At 43.9% G+C, this 21942-nt stretch overlaps 1 protein-coding gene across 23 annotated transcripts in view; it reads left to right on the top strand.

The window, feature by feature from the left end:
- celf2 (cugbp, Elav-like family member 2) overlaps window positions 1-21942 on the top strand; it is a 291608-nt gene that overhangs the window by 214859 nt on the left and 54807 nt on the right. For all 23 annotated transcript variants that reach the window (XM_017302941.1, XM_017302948.1, XM_008401608.2 and 20 more), the window contains one exon: window positions 7560-7642. In XM_017302941.1, the coding sequence (XP_017158430.1) occupies window positions 7560-7642 (83 nt within the window). The remainder of the gene's footprint in view (window positions 1-7559; window positions 7643-21942) is intronic.

The following is a 21942-nucleotide window of genomic DNA, read 5'->3' as shown; positions in this document are numbered from 1 at the left end:
CCCCTCCCTCCGGCCCTGCAGGGCTTTTCCCCATGTGCTGATTCAGCCTCCAACCTGCAGCTGTAATAAGACGGGAAAGAAGATTTTAACACTTAGAAATAAGAAATTATGTAAATTTTTCACACTATGGATACAGGATAATTTCATCCCCTGAGACCTGCAAATATTACTCTAATAAATCAGCTGCACAGCCAAAGATTTCCAACACTAACTGGCTTCAGCCTGAATAATTACAGCCTCGTTTTAACAAACGTTTTTACTTCCAGGACAATCCCAATGAAAATCCGCATCGGTAACAGAGATTATTAATCTGTCTGGATTAGCAGCAACCAGAAGAGATGCAAAATCATCTGAGAAAAGTTTTTATTTCAACTTCAGCCATTTGTTTTCTTAATAATTCATGTAAATCGTTTTGTTTTTTTTTTTTCTTGTTGCTTTTTGAACAGTTATTCCCTCTGGTTCTGAGCAGCTGGGAGGAGTTTAATATGACGCGTAACCATGGCAACAAGGTGTTCACAAACTGTCGACCTGAACTTTGTGTGGCAGCATCATGATGTGGGGCTGCTTTCCGTAAATTCACCTGAAATCTTCAGCTGGAAGTTTCAGCAGGAGAAGGGAACGTTTCCGGAGTTCAGCTGTAAAGGAAATCCGTGAATTTAGATCCAAACGGCCTAAAAGCAAAGCGGGTTAAATGATTTTACCGGAAAGATTCAGCCAGGAAGAGACCAGAGGAGGTTTAGTTTGGACCTCTGAAGGAGATCTGGATTATTATTCTGACTGCGGACCAGAGCGATAACCTGAAGAGTTTCTGATTGTTTCCATCTTTAAGGCTGAAGCTGCTGGAAATGCTTTTATTCTCTGAACGCATCAGGAGCGTGTTTCTCTTTCTGCTTCTGGTTTTTTTTTTTAACTAAACACCAATTACTTATCGCCACTTAAACTGCCGGCTGGAATTGCTACCTTGGAGCAGATTTTTCACAATTTCAGCCGCATCATTTCCAGCAGGGGTTCATCCTATTGCAGCACAAAGGAAACAAAAGCGTTATCAGAGCATGTGGGTCGGCCTTTATAAACGTTTTTCCTTTTCTCCTCTCAGCCTGAATGAGGATTCAGTGTGCCGCGGTTTAGCGTTTTGCACGGCGGCGTTCTGAATACGTGACCATAACCTGTTTATGTTTCACACATCAGGCTCATCAGCTTTTTATCCACTTCTCACCTGGTGGTTTTATTGGCTGTTTTCTGCTGCTTTTAAATGATAAACCCTTAAAGATGACAATCTGATGGGATTATTAGTAAAGAATTGTAGAAATGTTCAACCAGAAAATGCAGAAGAAGAGACGATTCTCTGGATTTAAAGGTTATTTTTGTCTTTCATGAATTAAATATGAAGACTGGTGTTTTTTATTTATTTAGTTTTCTAAAAAACAAATTACAAATGATAGGAAATATTTTCAAAAACAGTTTTTTATTTCAATCATCCCTTTTGTGAGTCGTATAATGGAGCATTAGGACCAGGCCACCAGAATGTCACTTTAATTATGAGAATATAGTTAAAATATTAGCAGAATAAAGACAGTTTTACCAGAAAAACGTCCTAAAATACATTAAATTAAATTGTTTCAGTGATAAAAATCCTGGATATTTACTTTTTTTATATTTTTCATTCTCCTAAAATTCAAACTTTATTCTCGTTTTGGTAAAACTAACGTTATTCTCGTCTGACTCTAATATTTTATTGTAGGTTTGTAAACCTGAGTAAACAGAAACTGAAACCTGCTGGTGGAACAAGATGGCCGCCCTGAACTCTGAACTCTGGAAACCCAAACCCAGAGTTTGGAAACTGGGTTTCTGGGTGAAGTTCTTCTGATGAACTTAAAGTTTAACTTGGTTTCTGACGGTTCGGCTCGTTTCCTCAAAGCTCTGCTGGGACTTTCAGCCTCACAGTCGCATTGCAGGAACCGACTGCGAACAGTTTGTCTTTTCTTATTTTGCAGCAGGACCCAGCCGAACGTCAGCCGGGCTGTGAAGTGTCCACACGGTTGTCCTCTCAGGCTCTTGTCAGAATCTGATGCTGAGCTTCACTCCAGCTGTACTTTTTTCAGGATTTGGTTTCCTGGGAGCAGAAAGCTTCTGACATTTGCTGCTTTGCTTCTCGGAATGACACGGTTTGACTGGATTCTGCCTCTGTCGCTTTCGGTGTTGGCTGCTTTTCTGTGATTTGCGCTGCAGATGGTAATCCTGGAACAAGATTAGCTGACCATGAAACTGCCATCTCTGCTTAGAAGGGGCATCGCCCTGTGAAGGTCTGCGTCTTTATCTCGGGGTAGAAGTGCAGCTTCCAATCAGAGTATAAGTAGCAGGTTTGCATTTCATTCGGTCACCTCGGGTCGGTAGAAGACTAAATAAAAGGCGGCTCCACATCATCCGCGCTGTGCTTTCTGGTTTGTCTCCTGAGATGAAGCGGCGCTGCGGGTTGCATGAGCATGTTGTTCTTTTTTAGCTTCGTCCTGCTCAGCGGCGACACCTGTGATAAAAGCCGAGCCGGACGGCGCCTGCAGAGGAAACTCATAAATACTTGGATTTCATTTCTTTACAATGAAAACAACAATGTAGCAGCTTGTTCAAGTCCAACTACTTCATCAGCAGTGACTCAGCTCTGATGGTAACAATTCATTCATTCATTCGGGTGTTTCGGAGGTGAGATGCATCTTAAAGCTGCAGGACATGTGAATGTTTGAGGTCTGGATCTTTTTCAGCATTTCTGTGGAATCAGCTGCTGCTTTTCTGTTATAAATGATTTAAATGTGCACAAAAAAACACAAGTTTCTTTGTTTCCTTTACATGTGAAGCACGATTAGAATCACATGTGAATAAGTTTAATAAGTCGCTGCTCCAACCACTTCCTGTCGTTTTCTTCTTCATGGTTTGCAGCAGCGGAAACGTCCAGCTGCTGATCATGTGATGTGAATAAAATGTTTCCATTGCAGTTTGGATTCAGCCAAAATACCTTCAGATCCAAACGCTGAAGGTTTTTATCGACAAACAAGTTTTTCTTTTGGTTTTTTTCACTAAGCAAATGTATTTTTGAAATGTCAGGATGTGAAGTGAGCGGTTCGCCTCGCGTGAGAAAATAGTTCAATTATGTCATCGTTTAAATGAACAATTACAAAAACATGCAGAAATGACTGCGTTAGTCACTAAAAGTCAAATTTAAGGGCGGAGCTGCTCCTATTTTCACATTTAAACATTTTAAATTAAAAACTGTTTTCTGGAAATGTTAACACAAGATGGACGTCATAAAAAATACTCCAATTATTTTAAAAGGGAATTTATGAAAACCCTTCCAGAGAACGACAGACAGAAGAGCAGGGTTGCCAGGTTGGGAAAATGTATCCTGCTTCTCAAAACATTTCAAGGCAGAAAATATTTGATCCAAAAACACCAAATTTCACCAAGTGCTGCTGGTCTAGTTTCTAATGCAAATATCTTTGTTTTATCTTATTTAAGTTATAAGTAACTTTTCAGGAGATAATAGGATTTGATTAAAGTAAATAATTCCTTAATATTGATTAAAAAGTTCTAGTTCTGGCAGATTATTTGCTTTATAGTGGAATTAGGATTTTTTAAATGAGGATTTAATAGGAAACTTTATTTTTTTTTCTGGGTTTTTATAAGTTAAAGTTTGCAGTAAAAGGTGGAAGAAGTGAAGGTGAATCTTTGCGCTGCAGTTAGGAATGATTTTAAGTAAAAGCTGACATGTGAGGTCGATTTGACCCATCAGGACCACCGTAGCTGCTGCTCTGTTGTTCCAGAGGCAGGATGTGTTGACAGAAACAGGTTGGGGGGGGGGAGGGAGGTCTTCGCTCAGTCAAAGGCCGCCTTTCAGCCTCCATGAAGCATTTATGAACCGGCATCTCCCTCCTCTGCTCTTTATTCTGTTCACAACCTCTTCCTCCCCATCCCTCTTCTTCTTCTGTGGTGCACACCCTCTGCCCTTCTTCCTCTTGTCCTCTCAGCTCGTCTTCCTGTTGTTCTCACACACACACACACACACACACACACACACACACACACACACACACACACACACACACACACACACACGCAGCAGCCTGTAATAGATTTACCCTCTCCTGGAGTTTGTGCGCTCGTCTCTGGTGTGTATTTTTTGAGAGTCCCTCTTCAACAACTGAAGCAGAGCGGATCTCGGCGCTCTGAGCCCCTCTGCCTCAGAGTAAATGTTTGTGCTGCGAGAAAAGACTCACAAAAACCGCCGGAAGAAGCATTTATGCCAGTCGGCGGCACATTTTTAGCACTTTTAAAGTGTGTTTGTGTAAATGCGACGCGCTGCTGTAGACAGACTCCTCAGATAAGCGTGTCACTCTGTGGCTCACTGCAGGTTTTTTTTTCCTGCGAGCGAGTGTGCTGACTGTTAAACAGGTGGAAGTGACACGCCTGGGTGTGTAAATGTGTGTGTGTGAGGTCCGCTCCTCTGCTCTTTGATCCCCGTCCTGACAGCCCACCACCTGGGACGATCCGCCACATGCTGCATGGCTCCAAGGCGCGGCGACGGCTCGGGAATCTCAACGCGCGGCGGAGCGCTCCAGCCTCAGCAGCCAGCCCCCCCTGCATGCTATATGCCGCCAGAATCGCTAATGCTAACACCAAAAGCTAACCCTCACATGTCCAGCTCTGCAGGAAACGCCACTGGAATCGTAATTTGTGGCCAGCGGCTAACACTGGTTATTGGAATTGCAAATGGCCCATCGGGGGCCAAAACGTGAACACCGGTGCAATTGGAATGATAATAGTAGTAATGCTGCGGGCCGAGGCTACGCTAACGGTTCCCCGCTGGACGACATCCGCTTTGCACCGAGCTGGAGGAAAACAGCTAAAAGCTAATGTGGCTCCAAGGCTACAGCCTGATTAACTTTAGACCAAACACCTCGGTCAGCTTACCGTCCAGGCTTTGACTGGGCCACTATTTAACCTTCATGTCATCATCTTTTGAGCCACACAGACGTAAACATGATGGAGCAGCTTTAGCCTGCTTCGTGTTGTCAGTCAGGTCCTATTTTTACTATTTTTAATGATTTATTTATTCCAGTTCGTCTGTGGAGCTGAACTCAGCCGTGTTATGAAGCTCGGTGGCCGAACCTTCAACTGCTGCTGTGCCGTTACTCAACAGGCTGTTGCTAGGCAACCAAAGTTGGCGGAACTTACCCAGCAGGCTGTTGCTAGGCAACCAAAGTTGGCGGAACTTACCCAGCAAGCTGTTGCTAGGCAACCAAAGAGAGAGGGAGGTAGTTGATTCCACCAACCTACTGTCTCACTCTGGATCAGAGCCAGAATATTCTACATGTTGAATATTCTATCAGATGTATTGATCGCGATATTTATTATTGATTTATTTTCCAGCTCTATGTTGGACTGACTTGTTTTTTTCTCCGCACATCCGGTTCACGTCAGCTGTCCGTAAATGTCGACGACAGTTTGGAGAAAACACCAATTAGTTGTTTGTTCAGCAATAATTGAGTCTTTATTATCCAGTAGATGTAGACATAATCACTATTAGTACTTTAGCCTAAAAATTAACCAAAGTATGAAAAAACCTAAAGAATATTTAAAATAATAAAAACGGACCAGTTGTGTTTTCTGTCTCATTTGAACCTTGGTGATTGTTAATTAGAAAATATTTCTGCCTCTCTTGTGGTTTTTTGGTTTTTGCTTCGTCCTCATCGGGCTTCCATACGCAGCTGACTGGTGGCTTTCAGCAACAGGTGGGGGAGGAGGAGCTTTTTATGCGTCTAAGTTCCTCCTCCATCTTGCTGATTGTCCCGTTAGAAGGCGACAGGAAGTGACACGCGGTGGACTGTGTGTTAGTGGAGGTGAAGCAGACATTAAGCCCGGTGTTATCCGTGCTAATGCAGCGGCGGGCGCAGCGCAGCACAACGCGGCGCGGCACAACGCGGCGCAGCACAACGCGGCGCAGCGGCATCCAGCTCACGTCGCCGGTGCCAGGCGAGGGGCCAGCTCGTCCCGCAGGACGCTGCAGGATCCAGATCCATTTCGCTCCCAGCCTCATCACTGGGACTCTGGGACGGCAGGCCAAACCCGCTCCAGATGCTCGCTGCTGGACCGCAGGGCAGGCGTCACCGGCCATCAGAACCAGCAGCAGCTCCGCTTCGGTCCGGATGATTTGATTTGTGTCGGAGCACAACGGGAAAACAACAAAGCAGATGTAAACAAAAGCGCTTTCTGCTCACCGCTGGACAAATAAGCACAGAAATTAACAGATGGCAAAAACTGGAGGCTCCAGAATGACGATCCGGCAGCGGCTCACCTGTGGCTGCTGCGTGATGATGATGGGATATTTACCTCTCTAATAAAGCAGCTCATGTTTGATGCAGCACAATCTCAGACCCACAGTGTGTAATGTGGGTCTGTGCAGAAGAGCCTCTTTGTCTGGCCGACATGTTTACTTCCTGGGTTTGTTGCATGAATGTGCAGATTTCTGCAGCTCTTCTCAGAAACCTGCTGCACTTTGCATCTTTCTGTTGGCTTTAGAGGCAGGAATGATATCTAATGTTTGGGATTAAATGTAATCCATCAGGTGGAGTATGGAAGGCAAACAGAGCATAAAGTGAATTCATAAATGCCCTACAGATAATTTTCTATAATTAAATGTTAGATTCTTCTGAGGACATTTGTAAATAAAAAACTGTACATAAATTAATCTTCAAATAAAATATGGAATAATAATTCACTGAAAATGTAAAATGTATATTATTGTTGATAAAATAAATTATTAGAAATTTTCTTAAAACATTTTTATTAGCATAAATAATTTATAGTAGTAGCTAAAGTCATTATAGACATACATATAAAGTAATATAAAGAGATGATATAAAATATATTTGTAAGTATTAATAATAATAAGTAGAATATTGGTAATAATGGTAGTAATATATGTTTTTTTATCATTAATCCATTTTTACAGCTTTTTCCCAGAATTTTAAGTAATTTGACCGTTTAGTAAAATTTGTCCATTTTCTGCTTTTCTTTTATTTTTACAAACATTTTGAATCTCAGTTCACAAACTGTAATATTCCGTATTTAACGTCAGAAGATAAATGTAACGGATTTTAGCCTCCTGCAGAGAGAAATGATCATTTATTTTCAGATTTGAGGCACAAACAGGCCGTGGATGTGAGTCTGTAGAAGCTCTTCCTGGCTTGACCTTCATGTCTGTAATTAAATCAGGTCAGCTAAAGCATCGCCTCTTATGCAGCGTTCCTCTGATTGCTGCAGGATTAATGAGCAGAAAGCTGCTGCTGCACCGTTTCTCTGCGTCTCCCCGCGTGCCGCTTCCTCTCCACTCGACTCATCAGGCTTTGAAACCGATCCAGAAGCCTTCTCGTCATCCCAGGCTGGATGTTTGTGTTGTTAACATTCACTCAGCGTCTGCAGGTGTCGACAGGTGATGCCAGGCAGATGAATATAGAAGCTGCTCTTTGTTGCTGATCCCTCTGCTCTCTGTGTTTCCTCTGTCTCTCCAGGCTGCTGTTTTGTCACGTTTTACACAAGGAAAGCTGCCCTTGAAGCCCAGAATGCACTGCATAACATAAAGACCTTAACAGGGGTGAGTATTTGTGTCTTGGCTTCTCCTCTTCCCACCTTTCGCTCTAATCACACACTCCCAGCAGCGCCCTGAGGCGCGCTCGCCCCCGGCCTGTGTGTGTCGGGGAGATTACCTCCATGCTGCCACGCCGCATTTAGCAGCGGTGAGTGACCGACCGACCGGCCGGCCGGCCGGCCGCGCGCTCGCAGGTGAGCAGCCGCCTGTCGCAGGGAGTTTGTGTGAGAAGCCTGGCCGTTGATAAGCAGGGAAGCAGATGCTGAAGGCAGCCGCCGCTGGGAGTTTGTTGGAAACAAATACTCCTGTTTGGAAGCATCGTTCCTCCAGAGGAACACGCTGCGAATGGCGTGGAGCTGGGAGCCGAGCTGAAGGTGTCTCCCAGCTGGATAATAACATTAGAAAGAGCTGGATTTGTTTTGGTGGAGCTGCAGGAGTCACACATGTAATGTGGTCTCTTTATTGGGCCTGCAGAGATGCAAATTAAACTTTCTAGCCCAGTTTCAACATCCAGAGGTTCCTCCAGGACTGCTGGTCCTTCCTCTAAATCTTCTCATTCTCTACTATAGAAAACCTGATTATTTGAAGTAGTTTCTCAGGTTTCTCCTGTTCAGGTCACACAACCAGGACATCTCTATAAAACAAGCTTATAAAGGCTGCATGCAGCAGGTCGTTACAACGACTGCGTGTCAGTTTGTCACTCAGTATGGAAAAACATTCCTGACAGATTACAGCATCTTAAAAAGTCATAAAGGGACTTCCTCTGTCTCCGTCCTCTCACTAAGCTGCTTCTAAACGACACGCATCCTGTTTTACTGTTACACTCTCCTCATTTAGACAAGAAATTATTTGGGTTTTAATGAGATATAAAAGTCGTTAAACCAAGAAAAGACACACTGCTCTCGTACTTATTTCCCAGCTCTGGCAGTTAAGCTCTTCTGTACAGAGTTACTGGACTCAGTGGGTAAGATGTGGGCAATACGACTCTCTGCTCAGGGCGTCTCTGTCCGGGGTGACCGCTACAAACATCTGGAGAAAAAAAAGGAAAGACTATCATCTGATGTCATCAGACATATATTTATGTTTTTGGGTTTATTCCCACCAACCCAGTTTATTCCGCTTTAGTCCAACTCCAGTCCGTTTGTCTTGAAATCCGGTTCGTTTGGTGAGTGTGAACGCTTCACCAAACTAAAACGGCAAACTCTGGTCCATCTACAAACCTTCAACTTCCTCCAGTGGATCATCGGCTCGGTTCAGGAGGGAATCCCTCACATCCCCGTATGGAGCCAGAATCCTGCCCCTCTCTCCGCGCAGAGGAAGCGTGCTAATTGCGAGCGGAATAAGAGGGTTAAAGTCAGCCTGTTGATCCGGCCGGTGATCCGCGGCTGGAGGAGAGAAGCAGCCTGAGGACAGAGGCAGCAGCAGGTTTAGGATTACAGGACATGAAATCGCCTTGGTAACGCCGTCCTATCCACTCCGGTCAGCCGTCCTCTGCAGGTAAACCTGCAGCCTGCTGAGGATGCAGCTAAACTGAACCTTCAGATCCTCTCTGCACTCGCGCCAACATGACAGGAATCTGTTTCTGTAACTGTGTGCATTTAATTTACTGGACAGTTTTATTTATTTACTTTAAATTCAGACTTAAACACAATTAGGATTTTCTTCTATATAAAGCATAATATTTCCTCAGGTCACAAATATTTGTGCAGAAACCCGTTATTGGCTGGTATAAATTTTCTTCTATCCTATTTTAACATCAAATCAGAAATAGATGAGGGATTTGTATCAAACTGATGGCCCGGGGGCCAAATCTGGCTCGCTTTAATGTTTTATGTGGCCCTCATAAAGAGAACATTCAAGATAACCGTTCTGTGCTGAAATATCATTTTATCATCAAATCAAAGCAGCTTTTATCTCTGCCAAGTCAGAGTGAAGAGTGGGCTAGCTGCGCTAGCTCCTTTTAGCACAACCTGAACACAGTGATGGTCGTCTCCAGCGTCCAATCAGATCGCTTTTTAGAAGCAGAAGTTAAAACTCAGCAGTGCGTCAGATTTACAGGTGTACCAGAAACATGGAAATACAAAGGTTCCCGACGGAACAAAAATGTTATTAATTGCATTAAAATTAGTTTTATGTTGAGATTTATGGAATTACATAATGAAAATCAGTGCAGCAGCAAATAACAGCAGGAGTGTAAACACTGATGGAGTTTGTTTCTGCTTGAAGGAAGGATCTGTGACGACGCTAATTTGTTCACCTGGGATGCAGCAGCTTCATACACGGGGTGCAAAATTAGTCCAGATTATAGGTCCATTTATCCTAATCTGCAGAACCTGTAATCTGTATTTAATCTCCCTAATCTTCCATTTTATTATTGAGAATCAGGAGAGAAAAAACTCAGGAATCGTTGATGTAATCCAGCTTATTTTCAACGTAACCTTTGTAGTGAGAGGCTCTGCAGCTTTTACATGCTGGCTGCGAGGCGGTTTCACTTTAAAAGGCTAATGGAGCGGACAGAGAGAGTTTTATTGCCTGTAAGACAAACCTCAGGGCAACACGACCCACACGCCTCTTCTTTCTGCTTGTAAACATTTCCACAAAGCATCAAACACAGAAATCGGCTTTAAACCAGGAATGAAAGGTTTTTAATCCCAGTTTGGAGGGTTTTGGTCTGATTTTGCTCCGTGCCGGTGAACCTTGAGGGAGCCGACCTCTGAGGACCAGATGACACTGATCAACAGCTCAATATGTCCGTAATTAAAGCTGCAGCGCATTCATCATGTCGGAGACGCACAACAATGACTCGCGGATGTCAGATCGTCCCGTATTGACTGAGAGATATGCTTTTAAATTGAATAAACCGCAGCGCGAGGATCAGCAGCAGCTCTCCGACATGTACCTGCGGCAGACACAATCAATAGCAACATAATAACGCAGAATTGATGCGGGTTTGTTTCTGATTCCGTCTTTTCATAAAAGCTTCTGATTCGACGAGGCTGAAAAGGTTAGGGGGGGGCGGGGCTAAAAGCCAGCGCTTGATGAGGAGTCGGGATTAATTGCTCATGGAGACGTGAAAACAAAAGGCGAGCAGGCGGAGCGGGGCGAGAGCCGAGCCAGAGATTAGTGGAGCTGATGTACGGACGGACGGGGAAAAGGTGGAGTGGAGCGCTGCCGCTCGCCCGAGGCCAAAGCAATAAACGGGCCGCCGTTAAAAACCAATACCTGCTTATTAACTCTCCCACTCTGTGAGCTTGTAAAAGCCAGTGGAACAATGTTTGAGTTGGCACTCTTCCCTTCCCTCGCTCCATCGCTCTTTCCAACCCAAGACCTTAACAGGGAGAGATGCAATCAGAGTGGAAAGCTGGACGGGGCCCAAACTGCAGAAAGGATTCTGGTGCCGCCAGCGGCAGCCATGTTGGTTTGGGGCAGGAACACGCTTCACGCTGCACTTAAATGTGTCCACATATGATTTCATGTGTGCAGACCTGAGATATTAAATAATATTTAGTCATTTCTCCACTTCCTGAGTAAATTTACTACAACCTGCAGAATCTTTTCCTCTTTTTTTTGTGCCTGTTTTTATGTTTTTTTGTTATTTAGACCAATAAAGTCTTATTGTTGCAGCTTCAGGACCAACTTGAAACAAACCTTAAAATAAGGATCCAGCCTGCAGACATTTCTTCCATCATGAAGTAATAATCACACGTCATGCATGGTGGTGGTGGCATCATGCTGTGGGCCTGCTCACGTATTTAGGTTTCTAAACTGGTCTTTACAAGTCTGCTGTTTAAACTTTCTGGAATATCTTTAAAAATCCGTTTTTTCCCAGAAAACCAGTTTTAAAACATTTTACCAATTTAATGAAACAGATAATCAAATATTCAGTTAGAACGACGGCAGGAAATTATTAGTGGCTGCAAAAAGCATGTTGAGGTCAAAATAAAGGAAACTTTCCATTTCTACACCTTTTCTTCTTCTTTGTCACCGTTGTCCTCCTCTTCTTCTGTGCTTTTATTCCACATCACGTCCCACGCTGCCTTCATGGGCCTGTGGATAAATAGAAATATCTGCAATCTCTCGATGAATATATGCACTGTTGTGATTACTTAATAGACTCCAAGGGGGGTTTTGGCAGGAATGTAAGGCCATACTGGTCAAACATCAGTGTCTGACCTTATACATGCATTTCCTTAAAAATCCCAAAATACGAGGCAAGCATCAAACGAATGAATGCTTGAATCTTTTTCTCTTCAGTTTGTTTTTGTGATAAGAGAAGAAAAGAAAAATAAACAAACTTTCCTTTTCTGTACCTTTATTTCTTCTTCGTCATCCTCTTCTTCTTCTATGTTTTGTATCTTCATCACGTCCCACATGCTGTGTTCATGGCCCCACAAATAAACAGAAATGTCCCAATCAGAGCTACTCAGTCAGGAATGGGACTCCATACTTCCCCAACATTAGTGTCTGACTTCACATATGCATTTCTGGAAGAATCTTTAAAAAAAATCCTAAAATATGAGGCAACCATTAAACAAATGAATAGTTAAATATTTTCTGTTTCTATTCAGTATTAATGTCTTTTTACAAACCGTTATTAGCAGATAATAAAGCCGTTTGCTAGACATCTGTCTGCTTTGGGTTGGACTATCCTCGCTTCGTTAATGCGCCGTCACGACGCAGCGCGTTACAAAAAATAAAAAAAATAAAACGCAGAACAATAATGAGTGTTTCTGTGAAGACAAACAGAGCCGACTGTTTTCCAGCTTTCCCTGAACTTCTCCTAATGACCCGCTAATGAAGGTCGAGGGGGGTGGAGACAGAGTGTTGCCTGGAGAGCCATGTGTTCATCCCCACACACACACGCACACACACACACACACACACACACACGCACACACACACACACACACGCACGCGCGCGCTACCCCTTCCTTTACCCATCTATCGTTGGGAAACATGCGCCGCCCCCCGGAGCGATTTAAAGCCATAAGACCCGACCCCTGCTGCACGGCCTGCCTGCCTCCAACACTCACATCCTTCGCTTTCATCTGCAGAGAAAATATGCCTCAGCAGTTACTTTCACCTTTTTATTAATTTATTTTTCTAATTTCCCCCTCCTGATCCACACACACACACACACGCACACACACACACACACACACACACACACACACACACACACACACACACACACACACACACACGGACAATTTGGAGTAAAAGCTGTCAGCCTGCCCGTCAGACAAGGTTGTTTTAGATTTTCCACTAAATTGAACTCTTTCATTAGCGGCTGACAGATGTCTAAATGCCCCGTGTCCCCTGATAACCACCCACCCGGCTCCAGACGCCCATAGAGAGGGCCCCGGGGCCGCTTGTTCCCCATCTGAAGCGGGGTCGGAGGGAACACGGAGGGCCGGATGGGAGGGGGAGCTAATCTAGGAAGTGTCCTCTGGAGCGCCCTGCAGCTTGGAGCGTTTCAGCCTTTTATCCTTGTTTTCTTCTCCATCTCCTTGGATCTCTGCCTCCATCTTTTTGTCCTCGGCACAAAAAAAGAGAGAATCTTTTCAAGGATGTAAAATCCTGACGGAAAGCCGGGGAGGCTCGGTCACGTGTCGGGACGGGGATCACGCCGATCCCGTCCTTGACGTGGGCGGATCAGAGCTTGGGCTCATTAAAAGCCGCCGTGGCGCTGAGACCGCACACGCTGGTCCCCGCTCGCCTTACCTTTCTGCTGCAGAGATAATTAGCCACTCTCCGGCGGCACAACGCAGGCCTCAAGGTTGTGTGTGTTCCTCCAACCAAAGGCACATCAAAGCCTCCCTTCAAAGCCAGCTGGATCTCAAGCAGGGTTAAGGTTTAAAAGCAGCAATTTACAGTCCAAAGACATAAGTCATTTAATCAGCCGGTTATTATTTCAAGTCAGCGGACGGCGCTGCAAACAGACTGTAAGTGATAATGTGCATTATCGGTTTCAGTGATGTGAGAAATCCTGTCCTTTCATGCGGAAGGGCCCGTGGTCGCAGGACCCCCGCCGCGCCGGGCTTTGAAGCCGACGCGAACGCTTGCTTTGGAGACTCTGGCTGCGTTCACGCTGCAGGTCTGAGTGCTTATTAGATCCGTCAGAGGAGATGAAGGCCAAACAAAGTTAGAATGACACATCATTTGTCCAAATGAACAGCTCCTACTGTCACAAACGCCACGCTGACACCAGCGAACTTCAGCAATCAAAGCCAAACTTTTTAAACAGTCTTAATTAAACAGGACAAATAATAAAAGATTCACTTCTCCCGTGTTTGATTGTAGATAAATGGATGGTGAAATTGTGGAAATCTCAGCTCACGCTGTGGGACTTTAGATATCATACATCATGTGGAAACAGTTTACAGAGTGAGCCAAGTCACGCTGGAGGAGGAGAGATATCGTAGACACTGGAGAAAACGATCAAGCAGGCGCTGTTGGAAATGCTCTGATTATTGAAATCAGACACTGGAGACATTTTTATCAGCTGTTGCCAGAGGATATTTATTTATTTTTCTTTTTAACTCATAATTTTTAAGTCCGTTCCTTGAACTAAACCGTCTAAATGACACAAAAACTCAAATTGGCTCCTAAGCACAAAAACATATAGAAAGCAGTGAAAAAACATATTTAATCCAACAAAAACGGACACATTTATTAACCTTAAGGTTTAATTTAAGATGATTCACAATGAAATTAATGTTATATAATTTCACACCCTCTACTGATAAGCTAATGCTAAAAGGTAACATAAGCTAACTGCACAGTATGAGAGTCAAACCGGACATTTGGAACTAAGGAGAATTATCCAATCAAAGCGGTTTAAAGTCGACCCCGTCCTGTTCTGCCCCCTGCAGCTGGGAGCAAGTAAGTACAACCAGAAAAAGCATGCAACGACATGGCTAACACAACAGGGTTGTTCAGAAGTAATTTGACTATGAGGCAGACAGAAAAAGACAGGAGGGCAGCTAAATGCTAGCTGCGCTAACGGCAAAAGGTAAGATTAACGACACTGATATCGATACGCTTCTTTCTAAACATGCAACGTTTCGTTCTAAATACGCAACGTTTTGTTCTAACCTCGAAACTGTCTTCTAAATACTGTTGAGAAATTCGTTCTAAAAGGTTTAAACTATACGCAAGGTTTCTTCTAACTCGAAACGCTTAGTTCTAAATACATAAGTTTCGTTCTAAATACGCAACGCTTTGTTGTAAATACGCAACGTTTCGTTCTAAATACGCAACGTTTCTTCTAAACTCGAAACGCTTCGTTCTAAATACATATGTTTTGTTCTAAATACGCAACTTTCGTTCTAAATACACAACTTTCGTTCTAACCTTGAAACGTTTAGTTCTAAATTCGTTCGTTCTAAATGCGCAACGTTTCGTTCTAAATACGCAATGCTTCGTTCTAACCTCGTGATGCGTCTGTGAAACCACGTTCACTTTCTTTTACTCACATAATGTTTCAGTGTAAACACACAACGCTTCATTCTAACCCTGTAAAGTTTAAATATTTCCATATTGTAGCTCTTGGAGATTATTAGAGTATATTTTCTAATATTGGCATGAAGTTGAACATTTTAGTTTAAACCCTGAATAATCTGACCTACTTTTATTTATGAGCTGTACTAGTTTTGCATTGTAAATGTAATATCAAAAGGTGTTTTTTTAAACAAAAATATTAATTGGGTTTGTATGAAATTTGAATACAAAAGAGAGAAATCTAGAAAATGCTGTTGATTTGATGAAATATTGTAAAAAGGACAGAAATAGATATTATCTTACAAATTTGAGTCCAGCTTGTGGTTTTTATTCTTCCTAAATAAGCTGCATATGTTTCTAAACCTGGATAATAATGAATGTTGTGTTCACGAAACCATCAGCTCTTCTAGATTATATTTTTCTAATTGAAAACAAGAAAAGGAAATATATATAAACCGTTTCCATTCTGATCTCTCACTCCAGAAAACGGCTCAGGACTTAGAAGAGCTCTGGTTATTCTGTATTTTGTCATTTTCATTTCATTCCATTAATAGTCCTGCACCAACGTTTTTATTTATTTATATCTTTGTCGGCCGTCTTCACGCTTCAGCAGCTCCGGCTTTTTGGCAATTCTGTTACTAATCTAAAAAGTATCTCTAAATTATTCATGAAGCATTTAAATAAACACTTTTATTTTGATATATTTCTCAAGGTTCTTGTTTTAAAGTGTTTAAAGAGCCGTTTTTGTTGGTTGGGAGCCCATTTCAGCTCTCGCTTCATGGGATCGATGTGCTGTCTTAGAGGAGAGAATCCCAAGTGGTCAGTCATGCAGACACGCTGTAAACAAGCCCCCTGTTTTACCAAACACATTTGAAAGGCAAATAAATTTAATGCCCAATCTGCCTGCTTTAAATATTTATTGGTCCCACTCGCTCTCCACTTTCCCCAGCCGGCTTTTCCATCTGATGACTTTCCAAAGGAGAGATTTAAATGAGGGAAACGGAGCAGGATGCAGCTTCAGACTCCCAGAAACCTACATCTGTATCTAAAGGGAAGACAAAGCGAAGCGGAGGATCCACCTGAAATCTTTACTGTTTCTCTGAATTGCCTCGAGCTGCAGACGTGTGCAATCATCCTGTAGCTGTTCCGGGTTCGCCACAACTGAAGCCCATCGAAGAAAATTAAAGACGAAGGTGAAAGCAAAGATATTTCCATTAACGCTGAGTCTTCATATAAATGCACCAGGCGGTGTTTTCATGTAAAGTGTGACATTGTGTGACCCAGTAGGACTGTGGTGGTGGAAACAGCTCGGTTGCTCTAACGCTCATCCTGTCTGAGGTCCCGTTTTTCAAAAAGCTTCAGACAGTAAAGATCAAGCTGTGTGGGAAACTGAAGGACTTTAAATTTACAGGCAACTGAACGATAAATAAAACATCCCTAAGAGGTTTTTAAATGATTTGTCTGATATTAAAACGATCTGAATGATTTGGACCAATTGAAAACGGAATCGACTTTTTGCAGAGATGATTGGTTTCCGTCAGCCGTCGCTGGTTGCAGCTGGTTTTACTGTCGGAGAAGCTTAACGGTTGTGGTCAGAGGGAGCCGGAGAGCCGTTGGCTGTTTGTTCGGACACTTAGAGGCCGGCGCAGAGCGTAAGCGGCGAGTTGGTGGTTGGTCCAAAACGATGAAACTACAGCAGCAAAGGGTATTAAATGCACCGTGTAGAGAGCTGTACGCCATCAAACATTCATGTGTTATAGCCTGGAGGATATTATGCAACAGGCTGAAGGGCTTGGAGCTCGGACAAATGGTTTCTAGGAAGGCTGACCGGTCGGCAGCGAGCGTGTGTGTGTGTGTGTGTGTGTGTGTGTGTGTGTGTGTGTGTGTGTGTGTGTGTGTGTGTGTGTGTGCGTGTGTGTGTGTCCTCATCTGTAAATGCTGTCCGCCTCTTTACAAATCATTTAGGTCCATAAAAAAACAGCAGCGGCTCATTCATCACACACACACATTCCCACAGCGGTGTCATTACAGAGGCTCATTATCGAAATCAATTCAATTAAAGGCTGTAATTGGCCTAGTAAAACCCAAACGCTACGGCAAACAGAGCCGAAGGAAGGCAAACCTCCGCCACATACGTCACTGTTTTAACTACAGAAATATTAATAGTCTTCTTTGAATTCCCATCATCGTATTGATTAGCAGGAGGAAGAGGATGGAGGAGGCTAACTGGAGGCTAACTGGAGGCTAACTGTGTTCAACGCTAAGCGGATCAGGGTGGAGGAGCCGCGTCAAAGCTGATACCAGATCCTTCCATCAGGCGCTCTCCGTCATGTTGGGTTAATTGTTTACCGAGCTAAATGAAGTGGGGATAATTAAGAGTAACTGTGCTGCTGAGGAGAGGCCGATCGTTCAGAACGCCTCGATTCGGTTTGCTGGAAACGCTCTTCATCTGGGACTGGTTCTGGTCCAGCTCCTCCACTTTTACTGGAAAAAACTCCCTGACCATGTTCCTCTTCTGGTGCAGCTGCGCTGTGAGTTCAGAAAGTTTGAGGAGCCTCCAGCCTGTGGGGCAGCAGGCGAAAGCGACCCTGCAGTCTGAACGGGCCGATTCTGATGTTCTGACCCAGAGAGATCAGATCTGAGTCCATGTGTGGGATTTAAAAAAATCACCTCGCATTTTATCCAACGTTTACGCCGTCGACAGGCGGCGTCATTTTGCACCAGAATAATGCGGCCACGGTAAATCTGGGCGGTTTGCTGGTGGATTGTGGGTAATGGTTGTCATGGAGACGCGGTGACCCACCTTCTTCGGCTCTTTATAAAAGAGTTTTAAACGGAAGATGAACTATTTAAATATGTTTCTTACTGCAGATGTGGGGAGTTTAGGTCAGGAGATGTTTTCTGGTCTTTCCTGTTTTGAGTAGTGAAACAGATCAGCTTCGTATTTCAGCTCCAACGAAGCAGGAAGTTCTTACCGGCTGACAGTTTCCACTGATTACAGAGGAAAAAAAGTATTTTTACTCTTTTTTTTAACTTATCAATCAATTAGGATCAACAACATTTCACTTTTATAACACAAAAAATTACCAAAAACAAAACTTTTAATTTGAAAGTGAAAATAATGACCATTAAATAAAAATATATTATAAAAGATTTCATAAATATTTAGTATTTCCACATGGATTCGTCTCAGTCATCCTCCATTCATCCTGATAAACTCTGTCAGGTTGGTGTAGATCAGCTGTGAACAGGTCTGGGCTTTGACTAGGCCAATCTCCACCATTCCTTTGTTGCTTTAGCTCAATGCTTCGGGTTGCTGCCCTGCTGGAAAATAAATAAATACTTATTAGCACCGTAAGGAATGAACAAAATGTCGTTTTAATTTTGTTCCCAGTTGAGAATAAATGAACTGAAATGAGATAAAATATAGTATAATTTCCAGTGTGAAGTCATCGAGCGTTGAACCAGCTTCTCTCTACGTCTAGGACTTTCTGTCATGTCTGACTCTGTATCTCAACAAGCTGGAAGCATCCGGTTTAAAAGCATCAGGAAGAGTAAAAAAGGGCTGAAGGTGTTGAGAGGAAGTGGAAGCAGCAGGATTTGTTTTAGCTTCCAGATCCATAATCTGCAAAGCGAACTGCGGCGACAGCCAGCAGGCCACTGGAACGCCGAGCAGACCTGAGTCGATCCAACAGGATTCGCTCTGACACCAACATCTGGGTCTCTTTGAAGCTTTGATCAGCTCACATGACAGCCGCACACTTTAATCCGAGCAGACACGCGTTCGCCGGATATTTTTAATCTAATTTGCAATTCCGGTGAATCAGAAAGCTCTGATTCCTCCTCATGGATCAGCAGCCGGATGAAGCTCGCGTGTCCAGAGACGAACATGCAGAAAACACGGGTTACAAACGAGCGACTCAAAAACATCCCATCGTTTCTGGGCTCTTTGACCAGTTCCTCCAAACAGGCAGTTTATTTTCTGAGTTAAGATAACAAAGACTTTCCTGTTCATCTGCTGCTCTCCGAGTTGGACTAATGTGTCTGAAAATCCAACATGGCCGCTCCCCCCCTTACTTTAGGTTAAGACTGCAGTGAATCAGCAGATCGGATGTGAAAATTTAATTGAATTTGGATCTAATGGATCATTATTTACTGCTGTTTCATAAGCTGGAGGTGAGGAGATGAAGTGATCAGGCGGTCCAGGTGCCACCAGGACCGTTTCTGAACACAGCTTAAAATAAAACTGGTCTATTAAATCATTGTCAGAAAGCGTGTATTCGTATAAAGAGCAAATCTTTGCAGATATTATTCCCAGTTCAGTGCTGAGATGTTTGTGTTTGGCGAAGTGAACAGGTGCAGCGTGGTGGACGTGTTTGTCCTGAAGGAGACGTGATGAAGCAGTGAGAGTTTCTGAAGCGTCTTGAGCGGTGATGACTGTCTGGAGGTCATTCGTGTGGTTTTCCACGCCTTGCTGGGTGTTTTCCCCTTCCAGCTCCGGCTCCGTGTGCGAGCTCGGACGCTCTCCGTCATCGATGCCGAGCCCCGACTGCGAGGGCCATCTGTCTGACTTTGACCCAGCGGCGCTCCGTCACACCTTCACCGCAGATGGACGACAACGTGTGTGTGTGTGTGTGTGTGCGTGTGTGTGTGTGTGTGCGCGCTCTCTGCGCTGGGCGGCCGTGTGTGTTGGAGGAAGTCTGCGTTCATATTCGGTTGCTGCCAGCGGCCGGCGCCGGGCGCACAGATGCTGCAGCTCCTGGACCAAATGACCTTTGACCTTTCCAAGCACCGGAAGACGTCTGTGAGCTTTAGCCCAGAAGCAGCGGCTAACATTTAGGAAGTGAGGCGCCTCCAGAACTACTTAACGGAGACGGTTCATCAGCCGGTCCAACAGAAGCAGAACCAGGTTCGTCTCATGCTGAACTGCTTCAGTACAGATGGAAACATTTTACTGCATTTATTGATTTGGTCAAAACAAATTAATGGTAATAATTTCTGCTGAAAACAAGGATGACAAAAAAAGGTGAAAGTGGTGAAATGTAGTAATTTTTATGAATAAACCGGAAACGTTTCCTGAAGAACCCCAGATTTCTCACCAGTGCAGATTCTGTCCTTTCAAAGGAAACGTTGAGTCCAAGCAGCACAAATCCAGATAAATGAAGCTATTTATAGCAGCCATTATTCTCAGCCATGTAGTTTTAACCAGTAACAACACGGCGGCTCAGCAGCTCATTATTACCAGTGTGAGCTGGGACCAGGCTGCACATTAATATGGAAATTAAATCCTAATCGATTTTTCGAAGGTATGCATTTAGCGTGTTTTCCTGCAGCGCTGGCCGCCGCGCATGCTGCAGCCTGCAAGGAGATGATTGAAAACAAACGGAGACACTTGAGCTGAAGAGCAGCACAGATGCATGACGAGCCGATAATCAGCTCCTTGAAGCTCACAGAAACTTTAACTTCATTATAATCAAACTTCAGGAAATTACTGCACAGCTGCCGCCCCTTCGCTCCACACTTTCAAAAAATTATGCAAAATTAGATTTCCCTGGCTTTGAACGTATTAGAGCCTCTATAGATTTAAAAAAAGAGAGAAAATTTGTGCATTTGCTAAAAAAAAGAAAAAAAATTAATCTTAGAAATTTTCATTTTTATTTTAAAAAATTTCTGAAATTAATCTGAATTTTTTTTTTTTGTTTTTCCAAGAAAATTTTTGATTTAACAAACTCAGAAATTTCTACGTTTTTTTCTAGAAAATTTCTGATTTTTCTCTTGCAAACTTTCAAAGTTTTAGACTAAATGTGTTTTGGATTAAATCTAAATTTGTGTTTAGTTTGTGGCAGAAACTTTTAATTTTTTATCAACAATGATTCTCTGCTATTCAAAGCTGCTGCATTTTTCTAGAAATTAAAAAAAATTTCAAGCAATTTTTCTGCTTTTCAAACTCAGAACATTTATGTTTTTATCTTTTTGGTGTAAATTTACTCTGTTTCTGTCCGTCATCAGTGGCCTTACCACACCACTGTAGCTCTGGCGGTTTATAATCATGTCTATTAAGGGTTTTGTCAGGAAGCTGGTTTGGTTTGCAGTTTTTCGGGCAGCTGCAGGTAAACAGGAAGTGGATTTCCCCCCCGCCGCAGAGACTCGTCTGTATTTTCCAGCAGAATGCCAGCGCAGCATCCGGTGCAGTTTGAGGCCCGGCGTTCGCCTGCGCGCAGCGAGAACTTTGGAGGTTCTGCCGCTTCCTGCTGAGCGCATAATGAATGGCAGGCTGCGGCTGCGGGCCTGCCAGGCAGGAAGAAACAGCACTGTGGAATTGTGGGATAGCGGAGGAGAGCCTTGCTTTGTTGGTCTCGGCGGGAGCTCACCGAGATCAAACACGTCGACGGCGGCGCCGCCCGCCGGGCATTCTGGGTAGACAGACCTGAGGTGGAGCCGCCTGAAAGCCAGGCGCCGTTCTCCTTGTTTGTACCTGAGCTGCAGGAGTGCGCCGCTCGCTTCGGTTAGCGTGGGCGGCGCGCAGCGGCGCGGCGTTTTTCAGGAGTGAATGACGGCAGCGCCACGGAGCCTGTCATGCCTTTTGTTGTTCTGTTTTTTTGTTTTCTGCCTTCAGAGGACAGACTTTGAAATGGATTAACGAAACCTGACTGGATGCGACTTCCAGGTTGGCTTTGACATGACTCTCCCTCGTTTGAAGTGGCATCAACCCTCAGCTAGCACACAAAGCCCCATCCACATCCCTGCATCTGTCCTTATGCTGCTCATACTGCAGAGCGCGCCGCCTGGGGGTCGCGCCGCGC

Source organism: Poecilia reticulata, unplaced genomic scaffold, assembly GCF_000633615.1.
Source record: "Poecilia reticulata strain Guanapo unplaced genomic scaffold, Guppy_female_1.0+MT scaffold_125, whole genome shotgun sequence".
Classification (NCBI taxonomy): Eukaryota; Metazoa; Chordata; class Actinopteri; order Cyprinodontiformes; family Poeciliidae; genus Poecilia; species Poecilia reticulata.
This window is presented reverse-complemented; position numbering and strand designations above follow the sequence as displayed.